The sequence below is a fragment of the Asterias amurensis genome, chromosome 9 (genome assembly GCF_032118995.1).
Source record: "Asterias amurensis chromosome 9, ASM3211899v1".
Lineage (NCBI taxonomy): Eukaryota > Metazoa > Echinodermata > Asteroidea > Forcipulatida > Asteriidae > Asterias > Asterias amurensis.
Window position 1 is genome coordinate 21,550,705 of NC_092656.1, and position 24,574 is coordinate 21,575,278.

The 24,574-nt window shown below is 37.4% G+C and overlaps 2 protein-coding genes across 3 annotated transcripts; one reads left to right on the forward strand and one right to left on the reverse strand.

The window, feature by feature from the left end:
* Positions 1-1,431: 1,431 nt before the first annotated feature.
* Positions 1,432-15,007, reverse strand: LOC139941358 (uncharacterized). Of its 2 annotated transcripts, none has more exons than XM_071937816.1 (11): positions 14,872-15,007; positions 13,102-13,783; positions 12,036-12,272; positions 11,526-11,654; positions 10,792-11,039; positions 9,184-9,344; positions 8,449-8,697; positions 7,760-8,026; positions 6,867-6,934; positions 5,871-6,132; positions 1,432-5,348 (listed from the first exon to the last, which is right to left on the reverse strand). In XM_071937816.1, the coding sequence occupies exons 2-11, from the start codon at positions 13,736-13,738 to the stop codon at positions 5,219-5,221; spliced, it is 2,388 nt and encodes a 795-aa protein (XP_071793917.1). In that variant the 5' UTR covers positions 13,739-13,783; positions 14,872-15,007; the 3' UTR covers positions 1,432-5,218. The 2 variants fall into 2 exon arrangements, with proteins under 2 accessions (XP_071793917.1, XP_071793918.1); XM_071937817.1 differs by lacking the exon at positions 14,872-15,007 and adding an exon at positions 14,668-14,800.
* Positions 15,008-15,265: 258 nt separating this feature from the next.
* Positions 15,266-20,048, forward strand: LOC139942190 (translocon-associated protein subunit beta-like). Its single transcript, XM_071938957.1, has 5 exons — positions 15,266-15,402; positions 16,390-16,550; positions 16,954-17,161; positions 17,762-17,839; positions 19,450-20,048. Exons 1-5 carry the CDS (start codon positions 15,400-15,402, stop codon positions 19,570-19,572), a joined length of 573 nt encoding a protein of 190 aa, XP_071795058.1. The 5' UTR covers positions 15,266-15,399; the 3' UTR covers positions 19,573-20,048.
* The last annotated feature ends 4,526 nt before the right edge of the window (positions 20,049-24,574 follow it).

The following is a 24,574-nucleotide window of genomic DNA, read 5'->3' on the forward strand; positions in this document are numbered from 1 at the left end:
TGTTGAACACTTTTTAAATATGTTCTATTTGCATCGGGATAAAGAATATAAATTGTTTTTACCCGACACATAGGATTTGACCTGCCTCTAGCCACCAGGCTAGCTCTGTGGTCGATTGGTAGGACATCTGCTCTAGGAGTGCAAAGGTCATGGGTTCGAATCGCTGTGTATTTTTTTTTCTTTCACAGAACTCTGGAAAGTACCGAGCACATCGGTATAAGGGTAACAACAAATTATAGACTTTTTGTCTTTTTATTCGCTTCTTAAGATAAATCATGTACAGTATACAGTTCGTAAAGAGTGGAGAATCATTTTACAGTTAGCTGATGATTTGTCGGATTTGAGATACTGTATATATATTTAGTTTGAGAGACAGCAGTGTGGTGATACAAGTTGGTATATTGAGCTCTGTAGGTATTGGTTGAATGTCAACCTTAAATAACACTACGTGTAGATTTAATTGATGTTAATCGGGGGTAATATAAAGAAATGTATTTTTTAGCATGATTTCTCAAAAAAATTCCTGATTTCAGGTTTTTCTCAAAATCTCCTTTGAGCATTAACATTTTCTTGAAAGGAGTAAAGCAATCACCAAAGTGAGAGAGAAATTGTCCACGTTGTGACCGAACCTGTAGTTTTGTCTTTCGGGTGATGCACAGATTCTGTAAACCTTCTGAATTGTAACTGAATCTGGGTAGTGGGTAGGCTCCTAGTAAACCATGTTGAGTTTAGGTTAGACTTTTGTCAAGGCCTACGTGGCTTGGATAGCTGCGGTCGCAAACATCTGTAACGGGAGACCATGCACTCGCCATTCAACTCGCTCGCTTGGTCTCCTGTTGCAGTCGCTCCTCTGTTTAAGCCGCGAAGGCCTTGACAAAAGGCCAGGTTTAGGTGTGATTTTGTTCCCTTTGTGCAAGCCAGTCTACAGTCGCATTGACACAACTACTTGTAGGTAAACCGCACAGCTTTCCCAAGATCTGGGCCCAAACTTATGGTGCAGCCTTTTGTCGAACTCTGATCTTACAGCCCATAGAATCATGCGCATCGCAGATCACCGTAAATGCCAAATTTAGTGCTAAGCAGCAGTAGTCAAGATCCGATAGTCCGAGACCTAAAGGTCCAAGACCAAGACCGGCTAAAGACCTACAACACTGCTAAGCAGTGACATGAAATTGGACCCTCTTCCTATGCAAAATGAGTAACAATGTACTTACAGTGTATTACCATTACATCATTGTGTTATTATGTGTCACTTCAGAAATCCATGTAAAAATGTAACATGCCTCTGACCAACTAGAACTAAATAGAGTTGTGAATAATGAGAGGGTGAATCCTAGTATGCTAGTATGGTGAGTGGATATATAGGAGTTAATGTTTTTAATTACACATGTGCAATAGATATTTACAAATTAGACCAGGAATACACTTAAATATGTCACCAAATTGATATTTTATTGATATTTTATTGCCACCAGATAAAGAAAAGTCTAATAAAATACACAAAACAATCCCAATTGTACTGTTGATTCTTGTAAATGATTGTTGTCTCTGAAGGGATGGTCAGAGAAGCTTAAATAAAGTGACCATCTTTGTTTCCATGTTAGGAAGGTGATCCCTCTCCTGCCACGTCCCAAGTAGTATTTTGTAAACTTGGGTGTGATCCCTGGTTATGCAATACATGTTAATGGCAGTAACCGACTCTCTTCAGACGATGATAGTGACAAAATAGGTAGACTGCAAATACTAATGCTAGGTATGTCTATTGGTATGGCGTCGGCATGTTAATCTAGAGGATGCAGATTCAAATCTCAATCTGGTTAATGGTTTCCTAACAAAAAACACAATGTCAACAGATTTACATTAAACTTACACAGTTTGAAGATTATGATAGTAGAAAGCTTCCCTTGAAATTTTACTTACTGAGGTGCTGTAGTTTTTGAGAAATGAGTAAAAGTAATAATTTTCGTCTCAGTTTTAGCATGTAAAAATGTATTAACCAGTTATGCTATGGTTTTGCTAAAATATCATAACTGGTTAAGGGGATTTTACATGCTAAAATAGTTTTGGTCTCATGGGACCAAAACTATTTTGTGACTTGTTTTACTCATTTCTCAAAACTACACAACCTTAGTTAGTAATATTTGAAGGGAAGCTTTCCACTATCATTATCTTCAAACCCTGTAAGTTTAATGTAAATCTGTGGACATTTTGAAAAAGTATCCAAATCCTTTAACCCAAATTATAAAAAAATTCACCCAGTCAGTTTACCTTGAGGGTTATTACTTGTTCAGATATTTTAGAGAGAACTTTTTTTCTTCTCATATGTTCAAAAATTACATTGATTGTCTTGTGACTTATTCTTAATACTTCACCCATTTATCTTGTTGTAATTTAATACTATTAATAAATTCTTTTGAAAAGGAAACACAAACCATTTAAAGATATCATTTGATGAAATAATTATTTAGACAAAGCTTTAACAAACAGTTAACGAATACAATTGTTTACAGGTAAACATTTCTTTCTTCAACTCGTGTAAGCTACAAGCAAGTTCAACTGCTTTGGTTAACCTATGGATTATTTCAGCTACCATGGCACTTTATGCCTGTCACTAATAGTTAAACTTTAGTTAACTCTAGTTAAACCATGGTAAATCCATCACACTGTGGTAAGTCCAACAATTCCTTGCAATGGTATATTAAAAAGCTGGTTCTTGGTTGAAGTTAGTCAATTTACCATTTTGTTAACCAAACAGGATTCAAGTAAAGAAAGGCATACTAAATTGATCGCAGCTTGCTCCACACTTAACCTGGTAAACTAACCACTAAGCAGACAAACATGGAAACGAAGTAAATAGTTTCGATATAACATTATAAATTTTCAGAGTCAAAAATGTTGAAAGTAATATTTAACTATTGAAACAAGAAATAAACAAAGCTTTTATTTTAAGTACAATGACTGAAATTGGCAAGCCAAGTCATATTCACTGAAGATCCTCTGGTTTTACATAAACATGATGAACTACTTCGGCACAGCCCGTTTTTTACAAAGTACATAATGTTCTCTGTAATAAAATTAATTTGATTTCTGTACAAAATATTAACAAGGAATCATGGAAATTAACAGCTAAAAACACAGCTACAAATACTTTTTATAAAAAATCAAAGGTATGTTTTTGTTTGTTACATACTGAGAAGTTTGTTTTCTGTTTCACCAGTTCATAATTATTTCAAATTAAAAAAAAAGGTGCTTGAACTAAGATAAGATAAGATAATAACTTCATTATCCCACACTGGGGAAATTAAAACTGCCCATGATTCAAACTAGCCCGTTGCACCACTTGGAGTGAATTTTGACTGGTCATCGGGTGTTTTAACTTTTGGCCAGCGGACCACTGTTAAGGGAGAATCTTGATAGTGATTAGCACTTAAAATTTAGGTCTACTGACCCAAGTCCTAATGAATACTTCACTTTGGCAATAGACCCTTCCCATGAAATATGTAAATTGCACCTAGCGCGTGCGCACTAACGTTTTGGTTGGCAAAATTAGGGAACATCGCGCTGTTTTGTACATGGCTAATGGGTGCGTGACGCAGACGCGATTGCGCGTCTGCTTAGTGCACAACTCTATGGCGTTTGCCAACCAACAGGGTCTGTACGCATGCGTGAATGTGATTAGCATATTTCATGGGAAGGGTCCATTGGATATAGAAGGATTGTATAATTATTATTTTATTTGAAAAGGAAAAGAAAACACAAATCGTTTGAAAATATCATTTGCTGTACAATTATTTAGACAAAGTTTCAGGAACAATGAACAATATTACACATGTTTTCAACTCAAGTAGAAGAAATGTTGGAATGTGACACAATGTTAAAATGGCTATATTACATGCATGTACATTAATGGCTGGAAAAACGGCATATTTGAAAGATGTATTCAAATCTATTCAAGAATTATAAAACAAAACAAAGTTCTTAGTATTAATATGGCCTGATGATTAGACCCTAGCAAAGTATTTCTAGAAGGCAAATAGGTTGAATAAAAAACAACACTACAAATATATAACAACAGAACAAGCATATAAAAAGCTACAGGCAGCCAATTTGTTTATAAAAGTTAAAGCCTCAAACATTGCATATAGATCACAGTAAGAAAAACATTTCAACACATAAAGAAAATAAGAAATTTCAGTTGTAAAAAGAACAATACAGCTGGTGGGACTGGTTGCGGAACATGTACATGTATCCCTATTCGATTGCTGGAATGTTGCAGTTAAGCTCAATACGTAACGATTCCTTTGCCAAAGAACATTTTTTATTGCATAATTTTTACACATGTGCACAGCCACAATGATCAAGAACCATTTTTTGGGTGTCCTGACTACTAACAACAGTCTGAAAATAACTGAAAAACCTTAAGCTTTGTGTCAAGTTTGTTGAAAAATCACATGCAAAAACTTGCATGTCCATGTTATAGGGGAAAAACAGTGCGTCTACTTCAGATATATCCCACTCGCTCATCAGCATCATCACATAGACCTTATCCCAAGGTACGTGTACATTAGACCTGGAATGAGGTGCATGCTGGTCTAGCTAGCGATCAAGTTTGATTGCTAGCTAGACCAGCATGCACCTCCTTCAACAGTTAGCACTTGCGCAATGGGTATTTGCGAAAAAGGTATATGGTGATATGGAACGTGGAAGCCCTTTATTTTTCTATATTCCACTCATGCTTGTGTAATATTAACTAATAATTTACATGAACACATAGAATATCACACAGCTGTATATATAACTGTTTCTTCCTCTTTACAGGATTGACTGTAGTCTTGGTGCAAGACGTTGTTATTCACTCAACTATCGTGAAATCCCCTGCTCCATTTCTCCTCGCCGTGCACATTACTATCGAGCGATAACAGGCGCTGTTGGAAAACGTCCAGACCACCCCACCATACCACGTCCAAAACCACGTCCAAACAAAACAAGCTGGCATGATCGCAGCTTACAGAAACACCTTCCATCGGTGGAATAGTTGCGACATGTGTAGCATTGGGCGTATGTGGCCTATGGTATTACCATAGAGGTTAACCAACTCAAACAAGAACGTCTTGGACCAAGACTAGATTGACTGCAGTGAGACATCACAGTGGAACATAAATAAAGTTACGTTAGCAGTACATGATGCAGCTTGATAAACTGCTTGAAGGGTAAGCGTTTACATGACAATGCAGGCTTTGGATTTTGGGACCTTGGCGTCACTGGTAACCGATGACATACTGCTTCTACATGACTGGTTCACTTCTCTCTCTTGCGCTAATTGAGCCACTCGGTACAGGCCCATTTCTCTGGAAAATTTGTTAAAACAAAAACACAATGACATCTAATGGAATAATAAATAGCAGTATCAACCAAAGCTCACAAATATTGAAGGTAGTGTATACTTTTAGTTTAATTACTCAACACGTTAATGACAATCAAAAAACTTACTTGGTAATGACCACTAAAGAGCTATTGATACATGTAGTATGGACCATTGCGAGAAATGCTCCCTTTGAAATAGTTAAAGTTTGAGAGAAAGAGGCTATTTCCACCTGAATCTTTGAATTGCAGAAAGGCTTCATCAGGCATTTGAAAGCACATCATTCTCGCAGCAAGGGTACTTTTTCTTTCATTATTAACTGCGATGACGAGTCTAGTCAATATTTTCCAAATGTTTTTTCTTATGCATATATTGAGATACACCAAGTGAGGATATTTTTCTTTGACTAACAATTACCAAAAGTGTATCCTGCCTTTAATAAAAATTGAAATAAATATAATGTTGGTATCTGCCAACTTTGACGCTCTCCGTATTCCTTGAGCCTTACCTTTGACCTCTACTCATCCCTTTCAGGACCGTGGACTCTGGGTAGTGGGTGCCAGTCCATGAGGACACGCCCGGACGAGGCTCCTCCTCATCGGGTGGAAGGGTGACTTTCTGTGAGGGTCTGGGTGCCCTAGGGGGCTCTGGTGGGCTAGGAGGTAAGGGTGCTGTCCTGTGAGGCATTGATGAGGTAAGGACTGCTGTGGATGCAGTACTGTTGAGTGTCTCATAAAGTTTCTCTTCATTCTGACCCACTGATGATTGCTCTAAGAAACAAAATGTGGAGAGGATGGTACTAGGGATGAGTTTTCCCAAGTTAAAACAACTTAAAATCTTGTTATGTATGCCAGTTTTTTCCTATCTATTTTACACAATTGTCCAAATTGTTTGTTTAACATTATGGAAGAATCGGCAGAGGTACTGATGGGTCACCGATTACCACCATTCTCACACAAACAACATCAAGAATAATCTTTGCATCCGTGTTGCCACTAACCTTTTGTTTTTATATAAACAACAACAAGACTGAAGGCACATAACTGCTTCTTGTTGGAGTAAAATGTCAGTTACACCTAGGCTCTACGTTTAAAGCCTTGTAGAGTGCAAGTTCTGTGTTTGATGTCTTCTGTGGTTTTCTGCCCTATCTATAGGGACAATCAAGAAGACTAGCATGACAAAGGAACACTAGCATGAAGGTGCTGCAGTCATAATCAGAGCCCGAATCCATAAAACGCTTTATGGCTGATTTAGTGCTTTTACTGCGCAAGTTTCACAAAAGGCTAGACTTAATCCTATCTTGAGCTAGGTCGACTAACCCGTCCTAACTCAGGATGGGTTCAATGCGTCCTAACGTCTTGGGATGCGGAACTGAACTCGTCGTAAGTCCTAAGTTAGGAAGAGTTTGGTGAAATCGACGGCTGTTGTGTGAGTGACCTACTCCAGGCAATCAAAAGGAAAACGTGAACAATGATGACAGTGAAAGATAAAATACGATACTCACTTGATTTGATTGAAGCATATAGGGGCTGATCTGCTGATGGGTGCTCATAAGTGTTTCCCATCCTGGAGCTGCAAAGATAGAGAAATATTTGAAAAAAAATCTGAAAAACATCAAAATTACTGGCATGAGAAACTTTTCACGACAAAAAGGTCTGAAATAAAATAAGAAAATCAACATTGATCAAACTGAGGACATTTCTGCATTTTACGAACTTCTGAAATTGTAAAAATGTTAAAGACAGTGGACACTATTGGTAATTGTCAAAGACCAGTCTCCTCACTTGGTGTATCCCAACATATGCATAAAATAACAAACCTGTGAAAATTTGAGCTCAATTGGTCGTCCAAGTTGCGAGATACTAATGAAAGAGAAAAACACCAATGTTACACGAAGTTGTGTGCTGTCAGATGCTTGATTTCAAGACCTCAAATTCTTAACTTGAGATCTTGAAATCAAATTGCTGGATAATAACCTCTTTCTTAAAACTATGCCATTCAGAGAGAGCAGTTTCTCACAATGTTTTATACTATCAACCTGTCCCCATTACTCGTTACCAAGTAAGCTTTTATGCTGATAATTATTTTGAGTAATTACCAATAGTGTCCACTGCCTTTAAGGAGCTTCAGGGATGGGAAAAGTTTCCTTAGCCCTAGAAATAGAACCTTAACTCCTTGTTAACTGTTTCAAAAACAAACTTTTTGTTTTCACAGACTTTGTTCAAAATATAAGAAAAGACCACAAAATAAAAAAAAAATAAAAAAAAAAAAATTATTTTTACCATGGATTTTGGTCCAAAACCCTTAAGCCCTGGTTTACCGCTTAAAAAAACAGTCTTTGTTCCTTCACAGATTTTGTTCAAAATAATTAGGAAAGACCAAAAGAAAATTGTTTACCCTGGATTTTGGTCCAAGAACCTTAACTCCTGATGAGAATCTTCCATACTATAATCCTCAGAACCAGAACTTCCCGACAAATCGTCTTCACTGGAGATCTGAGTTAGGGAGTCACTTTCTTCACTGGATGAAACCACTGATGGCGCACATGTCTGACTTGCAGAGCGCCCTCTTTGGGGGGTGAGGTCGTCATCGGAAAAGGTGGACATATTGAGTCCCTTGTAGGAACCTGGTGAGGACTGGTCCATCTGTGTGGAATCATCAACACTGTAGAGAGAACAGTCGAGCGGAGATCAAATAGATGAAAAATGATAAATTTACAGTAATAGTGTATGGATATCAAGGATATCAATATTCTTAGAAAAACTTTCTGTGGATGTATTTCAATACTACAGGTCAACTTTGGTGAAAGAAACGGTTCCCTCTGAAGTAACAAAGATTTTGAGAAAGAGGTAATTTCTCACTCAAGTATAAAAAAAACTACAGGCCTGATCTGAACAAGGGTGTTTTTTCTTTCATTTTTTTCTTGCAACTTCGATGACCAATTGAGTAACAATGCTCACAGGTTTGTTATTTGATGCACATATTGAGATACACCGCGTGAGAACACTGGTTTTTGATAACTACCAAGGTGTCCAGTGCCTTTGAAAAGAAAAGTTTCCCCAGCTTTCTGAAAAACCCTCTTGTACCTTGATGTCGAGGGAGCAGCTCCTTCCTCCTCCACATCCAAACCTTGGAGTACTTTGGAGTTCTGTCGACCCGTTCCACTCCTTCTTTGAATGGACTTTGGCCTTGGAGTCTTCACTCTTCTGGACATCTTTGCCCTTTTGCCGTTGACGATGGAAATGTCCGTCTCTGTGTCGTATTCACCAACTCCCTTAGACACGGGCTTGTCAAATGAACCACTGCGCCTACGACCATGACGACCATGATGTTTCCTAGGATTACAGGATGGTCAGTGTTCATAAATGAATAACAGACTAATAATGATAATAACCAACCAGGCTTCTGATGCAAGATACCCAAGCCTACATCCGCATGTACTGTAAAGGGGGTAACCCTGTTTCAGCCCAAGGAGTAGATGGCAACGACCCCTGGAAAAATAGTTGGTTTGTAGCCCACATCTTGCAATGGCCTTCAGGCCTTGTATGTTGGGCAACTTGCATACACATTAAAAAAAAATTAGCTCTCTAGTCCTTTGGTGGCAGTCTCCCCATTCTGTCAATGTCTATCCTTTTCTTAAGAAGACAATCAGAGCATAATGGTTGAAGCGACGAGTTGAACCCAACGGTTCTTTTCAGAACCACCCCAACTCAGATTATCACTACATGGTGTTACCGCAAACCTTTCAGTATAATTTCTATTCTATCACTGAATATATTTTGTGACTTTTTATAAAAATACTTTTTACAATACACACTCACTTCTTCTTTTTTCCGGGTACATCTAGATTAAATTGTTGCTCGACGTTTGCCGCGTACAGACTCAGTCTGGTAGAGGTCAGGGGTGCGTAGGTTGGGGAGTGGACTAGTGAGATGTCAGGTAGACCACTCTGGAAGGACATAGATTGTTCTTGTTGCTCATCCTGATTGCAAAAAAAGAAAAGAAAAACACATTAACAATTGATAGATAGAAAGACTTGCAAGTAAGAACAGTTCAAACAAATGCAACAATGGTGCTCTCTTTCATTATTCTCTTGCAAATTTGATGACCAAATTTTCACAGGTATGTTTTTGTATGTATATGTTTAGGGTACCAAGAATACTGGTATTTGACAATTACCAAACGTGTCCAATTTTCACAGGGTTGTTATTTTATGCATATGTTGGGATACACCAACAGACATGCCAACTAGTACGTTTTTCCCGTATTTCGTACGGGTTTTTGTAAAAAATACGGGTGTACGGGTTTTGCAAAAAAAATACGGTTTTGAGCATCGCCACCGCAAAAATACAATTTTATCCCAGTTGGCCGTCGTGCCCTTTTTTAACTCAAGTTCAATATTTTTTTATTGACACAAATAAGTTTTCGGCCGACTACTTACGGCCGATAATGATTATCCAGTGAACTCTATTCCATGGGGGTATTCCTTATTCAACTTTCACCACACACCGAGCGCAACGGAGATTCCCTCGCATCCATCATTGCACGCACGCTAGTAGCACAAACCTGCATTGCATACTACACGCCAGTTTATCTGACGTCCCGATTTCACAGGGAACCAGTCTAACACAATTCATTGAACAACAGAGGGCGCTGTTGTCAAATGCCCTTATATGGTATCGGTCGTTTTGTGAACGGACGAATCGAGTTTGCAAAAGAATTTTTTGCCAAAATAAAGACGCAAAAGATAAAGAGCGCCTGAAGCGAGATTTTTATAAGATAAATTTAAGAACTATGCCCCCAAATGCAACAAACGAAACTTTTTGGGATGATTTGTTATTTCTTTTTGTCTTCTTCATTGAAATTAAATTAGTTTTGTTTTGTACTTGTCTTCTTTTGACAAAGAAAATGATATTTAATTAATTGACAAGGGTTTTTATATGAATAGGATATGATTAATCAATGTCTTTAAGATTATGATTTATCAATATCTTTTTTTCATACAAAACCTGTTCCATTGGGTTAACCACCCGTAGGGAAACCTCTGCCCAATTTTTTTTTTTTTTTTTTTTTTTTTTTTGTATTTATTTTTTTTATTTATTTTATTTTTTTTATTTTTTTTTTATTATTTTTTTTTTCAAGTTTTAATTTACTGGTTTAATTAGGCTGTTTGATAACTTAATGGCCTTCACACCTTCTCTATTTTGCCTGTCTCGGGGCTTAAAACTACGTTTACGCGTGTTTAAAAAAAATACAGGTTTTTGATGCAAAATACAGGTTTTGGGGTTTCAGAATACAGTTTTGTGATCCCAGAGGTTGGCATGTCTGCACCAAGTGAGAAGACTGGTCTTTGACAACTACCAATAGTGTCCAGTGTCTTTAAGAAAGTTTAATAGGATAGAAGCTTTCATTGAGTCTGAGGGGCCTACCTGGTTTTGGTGAATTAACACAGGCTCACGGTTCTTGTACGACACTGCCTTGACCACGCCGGCTCGTTGTATCTCAAGTGCAGTGGCAAGCTTGGAGACAATTTGTTTGTGCACAGTGTGGTGTGCACCCCTCTGTTTGAGCTGACTCAAGCTCTCCTTGTAGTACGAGATGGACGTATCCAGCTGACGACGTTGGTAATTCAGATCCGCTAATCCCTCAAACACCTGCCACAGGGAACTCTGTAGACCTTCAGGAAAAATGATTCACAGTTGACTGAATTAAGAGTTGTTTATTCACTTAAAATGTACTGAATATGGGAAACTTTTACCACAATAAAGGGTTTGGGTACTTTTTGTATCACAAAACTGAATTGTCCACAGGTTAACAATGTACATTAAACTTACACAGTAAAAAGATAATGATGGTAGGAAGCTTCCCAATTAAAGGCAGTGGACACTATTGGTAATTGTCAAAGACTAGCCTTCACAGTTGGTGTATCTCAACATATATGCATAAAATAACTAACCTGTGAAAATTTGAGCTCAATCGGTCATCAAAGTTGCGAGATAATAATGAAAGAAAAAACACCCTTGTCACACAAAGTTGTGTGCGCTTAGATGGTTGATTTCGAGACCTCAAGTTCTAAATCGAGGTCTGCCTTTAAAAAAAGCCCTGTGAGTGAGGTTGGTTTGTTAAAAACCAACTTTTTCAAGAGCAACCCCGCTCTACATACCTGCATCCTCCAATGTCTGATAAGCAATGTGATAGTATTTCTCTGCATTTTGATGATCCCCAAGATGCCTGTATGCCTCGGCAAGCTGGTAGAAACACTGCCCTCTAGCTTTCTTATTGTCCAGTCTCCCTGCGTAGGGGAAGAATAATATACGTGAGATGTATGATTCTTTGAGTACATCGTACAAACAAATCTCTATAAAGAATAGGTTTTAGCTCTCTGGTGAAGTCCATGCAGGAAGAATAATTCGTAATTGTAATAAACAAAATCTGAGAAACACTTCATGCAGAAACAGTTCTGTGTTTGAAATTATTTTGAAACCGTCCTTTTTAGGGAATTTTTCGTCAAAATGTTACACATTAACAACAGCTGCAGTGCTTCTCCTCAAGTAAGTTTCTACGGTTGTTTAATTTTTGTAGTAATTACCAAAGGTAGGCCTATACCCTCCTTCTAATTAGTATGTGGTGTTGCTCAACATTATAGGGGACAAAAGCGGTCAGAAATAGTTACCAAAAATGGCCGAGGCTTCTTTATTGATCGTCACAGCATTTGTATAATCACTCAGAGCAATGCAGACTTCCCCTAAGGCGAGTAGAATCCTGGCTTCTACTTTGTCATTTCCACTGCCACTGCTTCGTAGCGTCCTGACGATGACGAGGGCCTGTTCTAACCATGAGGCAGCATGCTCCGGTGATCGAAGCTGGTTCAGTAGGGACCCGACATCATAAAGTAGTTTCACTAATTTTCCTGAAGAAAAAGAAATTATGCAAGTAAAGTCATAAAAATGTGGTGATATTGTATTTTATTCTAAATGTTTTTACTCACTTGTCTTGTACTTTCTTTATGTTTATTTCATTTCATTTATTAATTCTGGTTGTGTATCCAAGGACTCTCAAAAAAACAAAATTAATCACTAAACAGTTCTAGCTAGGAACCCCATCGAGAAAAGATAAGGAAGGAAGTTTCAGTTTTTTAACTCTGGGAAGAAAACTCCAGAGAAGTATTCCAGAGGAAAAACTTGCAATAATAAAAAATAAAAAAAATAACTGAAATAATTTGGGGGGCTAATCGTCCTTACTCGCAGCTAGAGCTGAATTGCGAAGGACGCGGCTACAACGTGTTCGAGAAGCAGGCATGCAAGGGCGCATTCAGCTGCCAGCCACATCAACCCATTATGACCACGGAGCACAGCCAAGATCGAAAGTGTTTGATTTTTTCCTGAGGGAGGAAAAACCGGATAGTCTGGAAAACCCTCGTGGCACAGCAGAGAACCAACGCACAACTCAACTCACATATGGCCCCGACCGGGAATCGAACCGGGGTCACCTTGGTGAGAGGCGAGCGCTTTAAGCACAAGCCAACCGTGCCACCTGCAATCAAGTAGGGACCCAATCCACACAGTGCCCCTGGGGGGATTTGAACCGGGGTCCTACAAATGTAGGAAGATGTGGAAGGCAAGCAAAGATACCATTATGCCAACCTGACAGCCCTAAAGTTAATAAGGTTTCTAGACTTTGTCAAATTGTTTTTAATTCCTCTCTGGTGGGGAGGAATGAGAATTTCTTTTTAATTCTACCTGTTTCAGTATTCCTGTCTGGAATCTGTGAATAGAGCTTTCTAAAGTTTAGAAGAACACTGAGACTCCCCTCCATGTTTCCTCCGTTGTAAAGACTCAGGGCCTCACGAACCCTCATCTTAGCCGCCAAGAAAACATAGTGGGCATCAAGATAGCCGTCGGAAGCTTTCTTATAGCACTCTGAAGCCTTCAGAGGTTGAGCGAGCTTCACATGCTGCTCTCCGAGTTGTTGCCACGAGTCAGCCAGTCCCTTAAAATCAGAACAACCATGAAACACATCTGCGGCAATTTTGAAGTGTCTAACTGCACTGCTGTGGTCATCCTTCATCGAATAAGCGAGTCCGAGATTGAAATGCACATCTCCAAAGAGATTGTCAGTTTGATTTTTATCCGAAACCGTATCCTTAAGAGCCCTTGTTAAACATTTGATAGCTTTGTCGGAGTCACCCTGCGATATCAACGCTGCACCCAGATTACAAGCACAGGATACAAGAACATCAGGTTTTCCTGACTTTTCAGCAATGTCGTACGCTTCTTGATACTTCTTGATTGCCTTTTTGATGTTTTGTTTGGAGATCTGGCTGCTACCCTCTTTGATTAGGGCCTCGACGTCGTCAATTTCCTGTGAAGACAGCATGGTTGGTTTCTCCGAGAAGCAACTGTCACGAGGCAAATTTGATTGCTGTTTACAAAAGAAACAGAAAATTAAATGTTTGCATGTAAACATCTAGGATGTTGGTTATTTGATACAAATACAAAATTAATTGGGCCAAAAAAAATTTGTCCATGACGTGAGAATCAACAAACATTTCACAACTTAAGTCTACAATAAGTCTACAATAATCCTAACACAAGTTTCTCTGCAGGTGACAAAGAGAGTATTATACAAAAATATCCTTTGATTTAAACACCGCTATTTCACATCAAAGGAAAAACTTTAAAAACGCACTGCAGAAGATGATACAAATGTAGTTGTGGAACCATTAACCATTTGACAATGTGAGCAAACAGTGTTTATTTTTAAGGAAAGATTAGTCAATTAAGCGCAGCATTCTTGCTTTTCCAGGTGATTAACTTTCTTTAAAGTGCAAGGAAAACAAATCAGCCTAGTTTTCATAATTTATCCATGCCAGTCTTTTTTAGATTGAGTTCGTCCAGTGGTACAACACTCAAGATCAGTCTCAGCTGAGCTAGCCCCATAAATTTGTCAAACTTTTAATTATGTGGCTAAGTCCCGACTCCCAGCACGTCCAGTGTTATTATAAAAATATGCATGTTGTTCACAGAACCTTTGTTGATTAAGTCTATCTCAGAGTCTGATCTTAAGTTAATCTTCAATTAATCCACAACATATCAGTTATTATTATCACTCGGTGATTATGAATGTAGCACCTCTCTCCCACTGCCCATATGTACCAACAAATGTCACACGTACACACAAAAATGTTATTAAACCATTCCCCAAAAACATACCCAACCAACGATTACTCAAGTTCCGTATTGAAAGAGCAAACAGAACATGATAAATCACTCAGTGGTAACTGAGTGACGATGCATGCTTATTACCCGATGCAGTGACACAGAAATCCAAGTATGACAGCCGAACCATGCATGACACTAGAACTTAGAAGACTAGTTGAGTTACTAACTTATTTCAATTCATCACAATAATAAACATATCAACAATTTGTTTTGTGGTTTCTTTTTCATTACTCACACTACAGTGGAAAATCACTAGACCGTAGAGCAGCACATAATTATTATTCTTACCAATTATATGACGTTTTATCTCTGCAGCATAATCAATCATGGTTCAATTTTTAATGGATTTCTTAAGTTAATGATCAACAACGTAAAGTCAATTTACATGCACCTGTTATTCCATAGCCACAAAGTGGATTGAATGATATGGTAAACATTTTGCCCAGTAACAGTCTTGTTCGAAATCATTAAATTTGAGTGTTTGTCTTCAAAATAAAAAATAATAATTACTTCAAATAAATGAATAAAATAATACACAGATTATCAAAATATATTTATTTAAATGGATTAATATATTTGTTTGCTTTTAACTGTTGTTTCATAGAGAGTAGTTTTAATTGATTGGCCGTGCACAAATTAATGGGAAACCTTAGACTGGTATCGCGCAATACGTCTGTGTACAGCCTCTCGAAATTTACACTGCGCTAATGGGATGAGTGAATGCGTGTATGCAACGATGTGACCTTTGACATAATCAAGAAACTGACCAATCACAATCCGACATCCAGGCAATTCTTTTTCGTCTGAAAACACAACATGGTAAATATCTGTCCAACCTTACGGGACATTATTTCTTTATTTTTTATGAAATGCAGACCTTTAATCGTTTATCTAATGAATAGGTTGATTTAAGTCAATATAGTTCTGGAATCTGGCTATTTAGAAATATCTTCATATGTTTTGTTTTGTTTAATTAAACGAGTTTAAATTGCTGTTCTCCCTGCTGAAACCGAGTGAATCCCAATGACAAAATAATGCCCAGTTTACGGACATTACACAAAAAAGGAACTGATTGGTAATTGAAATCATTATGGGCCCCCCAAAATGCCGGATCGGATAACTTTCCGTATGGCGCCACCTCTTTTTCACCCTTTTTTACAAAAAGGGATATATCATTGAGGTAAATTAGATACTATATTATTTCATATCGAATGAAAAAGTGGTCATGGTGGTGGCGCCATACGGAAACTTTTCCCAAAAACTTATTAAATTATTATAAAAAATATATTACCAAAAACTTGTTATTAAATTAAATATTATATTACCAGCACTCACAGCAGAGAGCCCGGAGTGAAATGGTCAAACATTTCCCAAGTTGAGATTATGAAGCTGTGTAGCCCAAATATCATATACTCAAAGCAAAGCACCGCGTGCAGCGCTTTTGTGTAGCCAGGCAACAAAATCTCAACTTGGGAAATGTGTGACCGTTTCACTCCGGGCTGTGGTTAGTTTTTGTTTTGTTTAAGGCCAACAAAAACAACAAATTAAGTTGGTGTTCTTTTTAATGTAGAATAGAAGGTAATCTAATATAAAAAGGTAAATAAAGCCAAACATCTTTTTTTTTCCCCCTTTGTTTTCTTCTTCTAATGTTAGTGAACCGTTTGAACACCCAGGTTTTTAAGAAAATTTGGACACCCTAAATTGCCTAATATTAATAACCACCTGCTTATAAATAACAAATCCTGGCTAAAACCTCGCAAGTGAGTGTAATATAATATAATTGTTTTTTGTTGAACTTTTCTACAGATGAGGATAATCTTGGTCCTTGGTTTGTTGCTCTGTGTGGGGATCGGCAGCTCACAAGATGCTGGTGCCAAGCTCCTGGCATCTAAGAACATCCTGAATGAATGGCTGGTAGAGGGTCGTGACCTCACCATACGCTACAACATCTACAACGTTGGAAGCAGGTAATGTTTGTGTCTTTCTGTGTGCCTCAGGCCGGATACTACACGAAGGCATCAATGGCGATTGCCTTGGTGCCCCTTAAAATGCTCTAGTAGAAATTCACAATTTCCTCATAGAGTGCCCTTTGCCATGGAGAAAATGCCTTTGTGCCCTTGCCCTTTCAAAAAGGAAGCATGCAGGCCTAGTGGTACCTGTTGGAACTTTCAACTACAGTAACTTTTGAAATTGTTGCGGGAAAAATTGATGGATTTTGTGGTTGGTACTGAATATTCAAATTCCAATACCCTTGCCCTATTTGGTTCGGTCTATTTATAGTCATACATAAAACCAAATTACAAATCTTATAATGTTTTGGTCGATTTTCTTTTCAAAGCTTTGACGTTGCCATTTTCTTTCTCATCCTAGTGCTGCCCTCAACGTAGCCCTGAGTGATGAGACTTTCCACGATTCCGACTTCCGAGTTGTGAGTGGAAAAGTCAGAGTCCAGTGGGATAGGATTGCACCCGCAACCAACGTCACGCACACCATTATACTGCAACCTCTCAAGTCCGGATACTTCAACTTTTCCTCAGCCACTGTAGCATACCTGCCAACTGAAGATGCTGAACCCATGGTAAGATGGCATTTTGATGGAGTGCCTTTTTAGTAGAATACACACGTGTAATAGGGCTTGTATTTTAGGGGGAAATATACATAATGCTGCAGGGCTCAACATTTTTTGATATTTTACTGGACCAGATAATTTGTACAAGACTAGAATCAAAATGAAGAAAAACACTTTAAAGTGCTTAAAAGCTTTCGTGTAACTGTTATAATTCATCATCGGGGAAACATACCTCAAAATAAACCCACAGCACCAACAAAATATGCATATACATGTATGAAAATTCAAAATTTCCTAATAGAGTGCCCCATGCCAGAGGAAAATTGTGGTGCTTCTTTATGAGCGAAGTTCAAGGCCTGGGAAAAGAAGTTGTTGGCAGGCCTCATATTTCACAAGGGATTTCCTCCATGCCCCCTGGTCATTGCATTGGTGCCCTTGAAATGCTCCAGTAGCAATGTCAGTTTCCTCATAGGGTGCCCTTTACCGAGGAGAAAATACCTTGGTGCCCTTGACCTTTCAAAAATGAAGCACACAGGCCTGTGTTTGTGTTATGTTACTGATGTTTATTTATCAAACTACTTATTGTCATGATTTTTTATTTGATATCAGGTTGGTTACACTAGTTCACCTGGTGAAGAAGGAATTGTACCGTTCAAGGATTTTGACAGAAAATTCTCACCCCATTATGTAAGTAACTTTCTTCTTTGAAATTATAACCGTTACTTCATGAATATGTAGTTTTTAACGCATCTAACGTTAACCCCATCTCAGACACTGCACTAATCTGGGAGAAAATTTACAGAGTAATCAACTTCAATGTGTCTATGCAACATTAGGGCCACAGTGGAATTAAGCCATAGGATTAACTTTGCAAAAAAGTTGTTCATTTGGTTCTTGTTATTTCTTATTATCTTCTATTGTATTTGTATTGTGCCATGTTTTCTCACTGTAATCTATCTGAGTAAATAGATGATAAATTTGCATCAGAGATAACAAATATTAATTTTACCCTTACGTCGATGTGTGTTAACACTTTCCCGAGTTCTGTTCTTCATCCTCGGTGCAAATTTAACATCCATTAAAATGTTGTGGTTCCCGCTGCCAAAACAAAGGATTCAAACTGCCTTTAGCTACCGGGCAATCTCGATAGTCTAGTTGGTAAGACACTGCTCTAGACTTGCAAGGGTCATGGGTTCGAATCCAACTCAAGTAATTGCCTGTGATTTTGTTCACAGAACTCGGAAGAGTACTGAATATACATGTACAGTGCTAACACGAATCAGTGCAAGGGCAAAACCAAAACTAATATCTGAGTAAGCTCAAATCAAATCGAACCTACATTTCATTTGAAACATAAAGGCACTGGACACTATTTGTAGGTAATTAACCAACATTGTATCCTTTCATCTTTTTATACGGGTTTAGTTTTAAATACATTTCTGTTGTGGATCTTAGGGTAGTTTTTTCGGGATCTTTGAATTGATGTGTTTTTTACTGTTGTGATTGATTGCTTATATCTGTATACTTGTACCTTCATTGTTTTTATAATCACATTTTTGGATCTTATTTTTGACCTTCTTTATTTTACTTATTGAGTTTGTTTTTGATATGTTTTTTTTTATTGCAAAGTGCCTAGTGGAGCATTTTTACAATGAATTTGGTGCTGTATTATAAATGTGTTCTATTATTAGTTATTATTATTTCTTTGGAAACTTAATCAGGCCTGACACTTCGCAGAGACAATGAAGCCGATTGCCTCTGTTGCCCCTGGTCATTGCCTTGGTGCCCTTGAAATGCTCCAGTAGAAATTTACAGTTTCCTCATAGGGTGCCCTTTACCAAGGAGAAAATGCCTTGGTGCCCTTGCCTCTTAAAAAACGAAGCATTCAGGCCTGAACTTTAATGACTGGCTATTGTTGTATTTTGTGGAGTTCTTGCATTTATAATGTCTTCTGGGAGGAAGCATAATCTATGAGAAGAACTGATTGGTTTGTTCTCAGTGTTTTGACTGTGTGCTCTTGAGTTGCCGGGCTTTGTTGTATTACTAAACATTCCAAGAATAGATTTTGCCGCATATTTCAGCTTGTAAAAAAAATATATAATCCAATTTATTTCAATGCCTTAAATGTAACAATTAAACATTAAAATGAAATAAACTAACTTTCACTCATTTCTTGCCAAACACGTGATATTTGTTTTTTTTTAAATAATAATAGTATAGTATTTCTTATCCCTTTCAGACTTTTGCATGACTCCCCAATCATTTTGTAATTTTTAAACTATTCTGCTTTTATTCAGGTTGACTGGGGAGCCTTCGCCGTGATGATACTGCCCTCTATTGGTATCCCTTATCTCTTATGGTATCGCAGCAAATCAAAGTATGAGAATGCAGCGGCAGCGTCAAAAGCCAAGAAACATTAGCCATCTATGCAACTCTCTTGTGGCAGCAGAGGTACTCTGTAAGATCGTGACTCATCAAGAGGAATTTCTTCAATTGTTTTTTATTTTATTATTTTGTTCACCCGAATCTTACCCTTTTCCTTGTGGTTGAAGCAAATTGTATAATAGACAAACTCCCTCATTGCGAATTAACTCTTTCATTACTTGCCGTCATGCAAAAAAAATTCTCAAAAATTCCCATTCCAGGTAAATTTTATTTCTAATTTATGAGACAAAGTAAGATCACAATGTAATCCAATATAATAAAAAAAATCTTAAATTTTTCAACTTTGTAAGCTTACTTGATTTGTTCTCCCATCAGAGTCAGATTTCTTTTATTTCAAACTAAATTCCTTTTGATGAACCATGTGATGCTCTCTTTTTGTGATTAACATTTCTCTTTTGTTTTGGTGTCCAAATTGGAAGGATATATTAAAAGGATTAGAATTTTAATATAATACAGTGTTGTGAGTTTTATTTTTTTAATCAATATTTAAGCCAAATAAAACCATTACATTTGCTCCTACCCCATGCAACGCTTGTTCATTGCGAATCGATGTTTAATTTCATAACCTTGATTCGAAGTGCTTAAAGGAACACGTTGCCTTGGAGCGGACGAGTTGGTCAAAACAAAAGCGTTTGTAACCGTTTTTTATATAATGCATATGGTTGGAAAGATGTTTTAAAAGTAGAATACAATGATCCACACAAGTTTGCCTCGAAATTGCGTGGTTTTTCTTCTACTGTGCGAACTAACACGGTCAGCCATTTATGGGAGTCAAAATTTTGACCCCCATAAATGGCCGACGTGTTAGTCGACGAGGTAAAAGGAAAAGCACGCAATTTCGAGGCATGTTTGTGTGGATCATTGTATTCTACTTTTACAACATCTTTCTACCCATATGCATTTTATAAAAAACGATTACAAACGCTTTTCAAAGACCAACTCGACCGATCCAAGGCAATGTGTCCCTTTAAGCGTTGCATGACTATTCGAGCGCGTAATTGAATTGCGCCGCGGGTAACCGTTATTTTGGCACATTCTACTAAAGCAATGAGAATATTTATAGTACTGCTACCATTATGCACAACACTCTTTTTAGCACATGTAGCTACTTGCGCGTGATCCATTAATTAAAGGCTCAATAGACTCTGCGAGTCTCGAGGGTAATTTAAAGTTCCTTGACCAACCAAAATTCATAAAATTAGGTTTTTGACGTGCGCAACAGTCTGTTTCCTTCATAATTTATGGCTATGACCTTTATATTGAAACGTAACAGCCCGAGTTTTTGCCAACCGAGGTTTGAAAACTGGAAAGGCACAAATCAAAAACAGATATGCCATAGTTTGTAGAATTATTACACAAAAACTCACAAGGATATGTCAGTTTGTAGAGTTATTACACAAAAACTCAAAAGTAAGTTGAATTATTTGGAAACAAATCAACTAATCATAAGAGATATTTCAGCTCATGACTTTACAGAATATATTGAATTTTGTCACAATTATTTTAAACACGATTGATTGTTTGTTTTGCTTATCGACAATTAAAAGGTGTTCAGTGACGGCGAACAGACCTGCTATGCGCCAGACGACAATCTAGACCAGCGTGGTATATTATTTTTATCACCTATTTTTTCTACCCATGCAACGCTTGTGCATTGCCAATCAATGTTTAATTTCATAACCTTGATTCAAAGTGCTTAAGCGTTGCATGACTATTCAAGCGCGTAGTTGAATTGCGCCGCGGTTAACCGTTATTTTGGCACATTCTACTTAGGCAATGAGAATACTTATAGCACTGCTGCCATTATGCACAACACTCTTTTTAGCACATGTAGCTACTTGCGCGTGATCCATTAATTAAAGGCTCAATAGATTCTGCGAGTCTCGAGGGTAATTTAAAGTTCCTTGACCAACCAAATTCATAAAATTATGTTTTTGACGTGAGCAACAGTCTTTTTCCTTTATAATTTATGGCTTTGACCTTTATATTGAAACGTAAACAGCCCAAGTTTTTGCCAACCGAAGTTTGAAAACTATGGAAAGCCACAAATCAAAAACAGATAAGCCATAGTTTGTAGAATTATTACACAAAAACTCAAAAGGATATGTCATAGTTTGTAGAATTATTACACAGAAACTCAAAAGTATGTTGAATTATTTGGAAACAAATCAACTAATCATAAGAGATATTTCAGCTCATGACTCTTTACAGAAAATATTGAATTTTGTCACAATTTTAAACACGATTGATTGTTTTGCTTATCGACAATTAAAAGGTGTTCAGTGACGGCGAACAGACCTGCTATGCGCCAGACGACAATCTAGACCAGCGTGGTATATTATTTTTATCCTGTAAAAAAATTTATATTTATATTTCTTTCGACCCACCCATCCACAATTTCGAAAAGAAATCGAAATTTTTAAACTTTGACTATTATGATCGAATGGCCCCTTACAGAAGAAGAAAACAAATATGAGCGCTTTGCCATGGGCTCTAAAAATGAACATGGTTGGAAACATGTTCAAAAAGGTATGCCTCGAAATTGTATTGGTTTAACACGTTGCCTTGGATCGGACGAGTTGGTCTATAACAAGCGTTTGTAATTGTTTTTTATAATGCATATTGTTGGAAAGATGTTGTAAAAGCAGATGTGGTCATCTTGGTTTTACTCCATTCCAACTCAATGTAACCAAACTGAGGCTGGACGAAATAATAGTCTGGTGCCATGTGCAAGTAATGTTAGCATTCATTTTGGAAACAGTGAACATGACCAAGATGGCGACAGCGTGGTCAAGATCTATTGCAATTCGATCACACCACGTTTGATGTATAATACTATTAAAATTAAATACAATAAAGTTATATTCTTGAGAACATTTTTTTTCAAGAGACGAACCTACGTCACAAACTCTTTCTGGCCCCGACTTGTTCTCGCGTAACTCCATGTTGTTTCATTTTGGTTAAATAACGGATTTTTCCTCAGAAACTAGTTGTTTTGACTTTTTATGCAGTTTAACCAAGATTTTTCCCAAGGGCAACAACATCGGAAATCAGACTAAAGCAGAATAACATGACAGCCGAGGGCAACAATTTCAAGGTAGAATACATTGCTTTCTGAATAAAATGTTAACACCATCTTATCTTTAAATGGGAACTAAATGCGAAAGAATAAAAACAAATAACTAGTTAAATACATGTCCAAATAAACAACGAACTGTCCAGGTACACATTACTCCATTCGGTGCAACTGTATTTGGCCTAGTTTGTTGTGGTTTGTGTAAAACGTCGACATCACTTCAGGAGTACACCCCTACCAATAATAAAAGAAAGAGAAAAAAATAGATAAATAAATCAATACAAACATCGCCGGCAAAAAGTATGGTACAGTCTGACAGTCGGTGCGCAGTCTGACAATCGGTGCGTAACGCACATGAATGCATTGGTGAAACGCTTCCAGGTTCTAGTTTTAGTGTAAATGCTTAATTATAATTGATAAGATTCCAAATTCTGTCGATACGTGATCATTCCTTTAAAGAACTGGCAATATAGGAAGGTAAATAGACTATAGTGACCTTAACTTACTAGTAGTACCGACAGGGACCGATGCCAATGGGACAGCACTTGTATTCACCGTACTCAGCCATACAATTGGATGGAACATCTATCTCGCACTTGATAGCAGCACACGATGGACCATCGGTCGGACAAATGCACTCATCACAACTCTCCTCCTCCACCCATGTCTCACACAAAGTGCGGGTGTTGTTTGCCGAGTCTACACACCCTGTAAAAAGTTGATAATTGTTTCAAGAGTAAATGTCTAATTTTTGAAAGCCAAAAAAAAGATAGGAGAGGTATCCCCATAAAAATAAAAAAAGTAGTAAAAAAAAACCTGATTTTATTTTTCGTGCGGCTTTAAAATAAGTAATTTTTTGATAATTATTTTGAGTAAACGTTTCATTTTTGTGTGATTTTTTTTTCTAAAATTAATGGTATTTCTGATTGACCATTCTACCAATAAAGCTCTTAGAGGCCACTGATGAACAACACGTCATTTACTCGTACCAATATAACCTTGTTTGTTATACCCTTTTAATGGTTGAAGGGTCTGTTTACGTTTGGTATAATGAAAGTTACAAGTCAACTGTGTTGATAAGGAGTACATAGCAGCAGCTATGCTAGTAGGCCTGTATTATATTTTGAGAAATATTTCACTTCGAAGTACTGCGGTATTTGTAAAAATATATCACTCTTTTTATCCCCAACAATTAGCATAAAAAGTAGCATTAGCGCGAGTGCTTCTAAGACGGTGTATTCCTGTTTATTAATCTTCCTGTGTGGATATTTCGCTCCTGATTTTCGTCTATATCTCAAACACGCGACAATGAAATTTGCATGGTTTATAGGTTTTCTTGGTCAATTTCGGCAAATGAGCAGCCAATTTAACCAACAAGCTCTTCTATTTCGCGCGAAATCGAATGCTATTAAAAAAGGGTCATTCGATTTCGTTTTATGATTAGTCAAATGTAATGTTGCGTCATTCGATTTAACAAAGATAATGATTCAAATTAACAATTCATCAAAGCAGCATTCAAATTCGCAGAGGCTTCTTGGGGCGTGTGTGTCACGAAAAAGAATGACGGTACGCTAAATTGAACAGAGTGCTAAAGGAATTTCACTCGACTCAAAACGAAATTGAATTGCCGAATTCTGAATTTGAAATACAGTAACAACTGGAGAGGCAAAACAGCTTTAATTCGGACGCATGAAAATGAAATTGGCTGCTCATTTGTCGAGTTTGACCGAGAAAACCTATATTTTAATTGTATTATCTAAATTTATATGATTGAAACATTCGCAAGATTCCAAACACCAAAGTTATACTATGCCTTTAAAGGCAGTGGACACTATTGGTAATTACTCAAAATAATTTTTAGCATAAAACATTACTTGGTTAACAAGCAATGGAGAGCTGTT

Excerpts from the sequence above, each read along its gene's own strand:
- LOC139942190 (XM_071938957.1), top strand. Across the intron at positions 16,551-16,953 it reads ATCTACAACGTTGGAAGCAG|TGCTGCCCTCAACGTAGCCC; the intron begins GTAATGTTTGTG and ends TTCTCATCCTAG. Across the intron at positions 17,840-19,449 it reads GAAAATTCTCACCCCATTAT|GTTGACTGGGGAGCCTTCGC; the intron begins GTAAGTAACTTT and ends GCTTTTATTCAG.
- LOC139941358 (XM_071937816.1), bottom strand. The coding sequence starts at position 13,738 with ATGCTGTCTTCACAGGAAATTGACGACGTCGAGGCCCTAATCAAAGAG. Across the intron at positions 12,273-13,101 it reads AGACAGGAATACTGAAACAG|GAAAATTAGTGAAACTACTT; the intron begins GTAGAATTAAAA and ends CTTTTTCTTCAG. Across the intron at positions 8,698-9,183 it reads GTACCCGGAAAAAAGAAGAA|GAAACATCATGGTCGTCATG; the intron begins GTGAGTGTGTAT and ends CTGTAATCCTAG.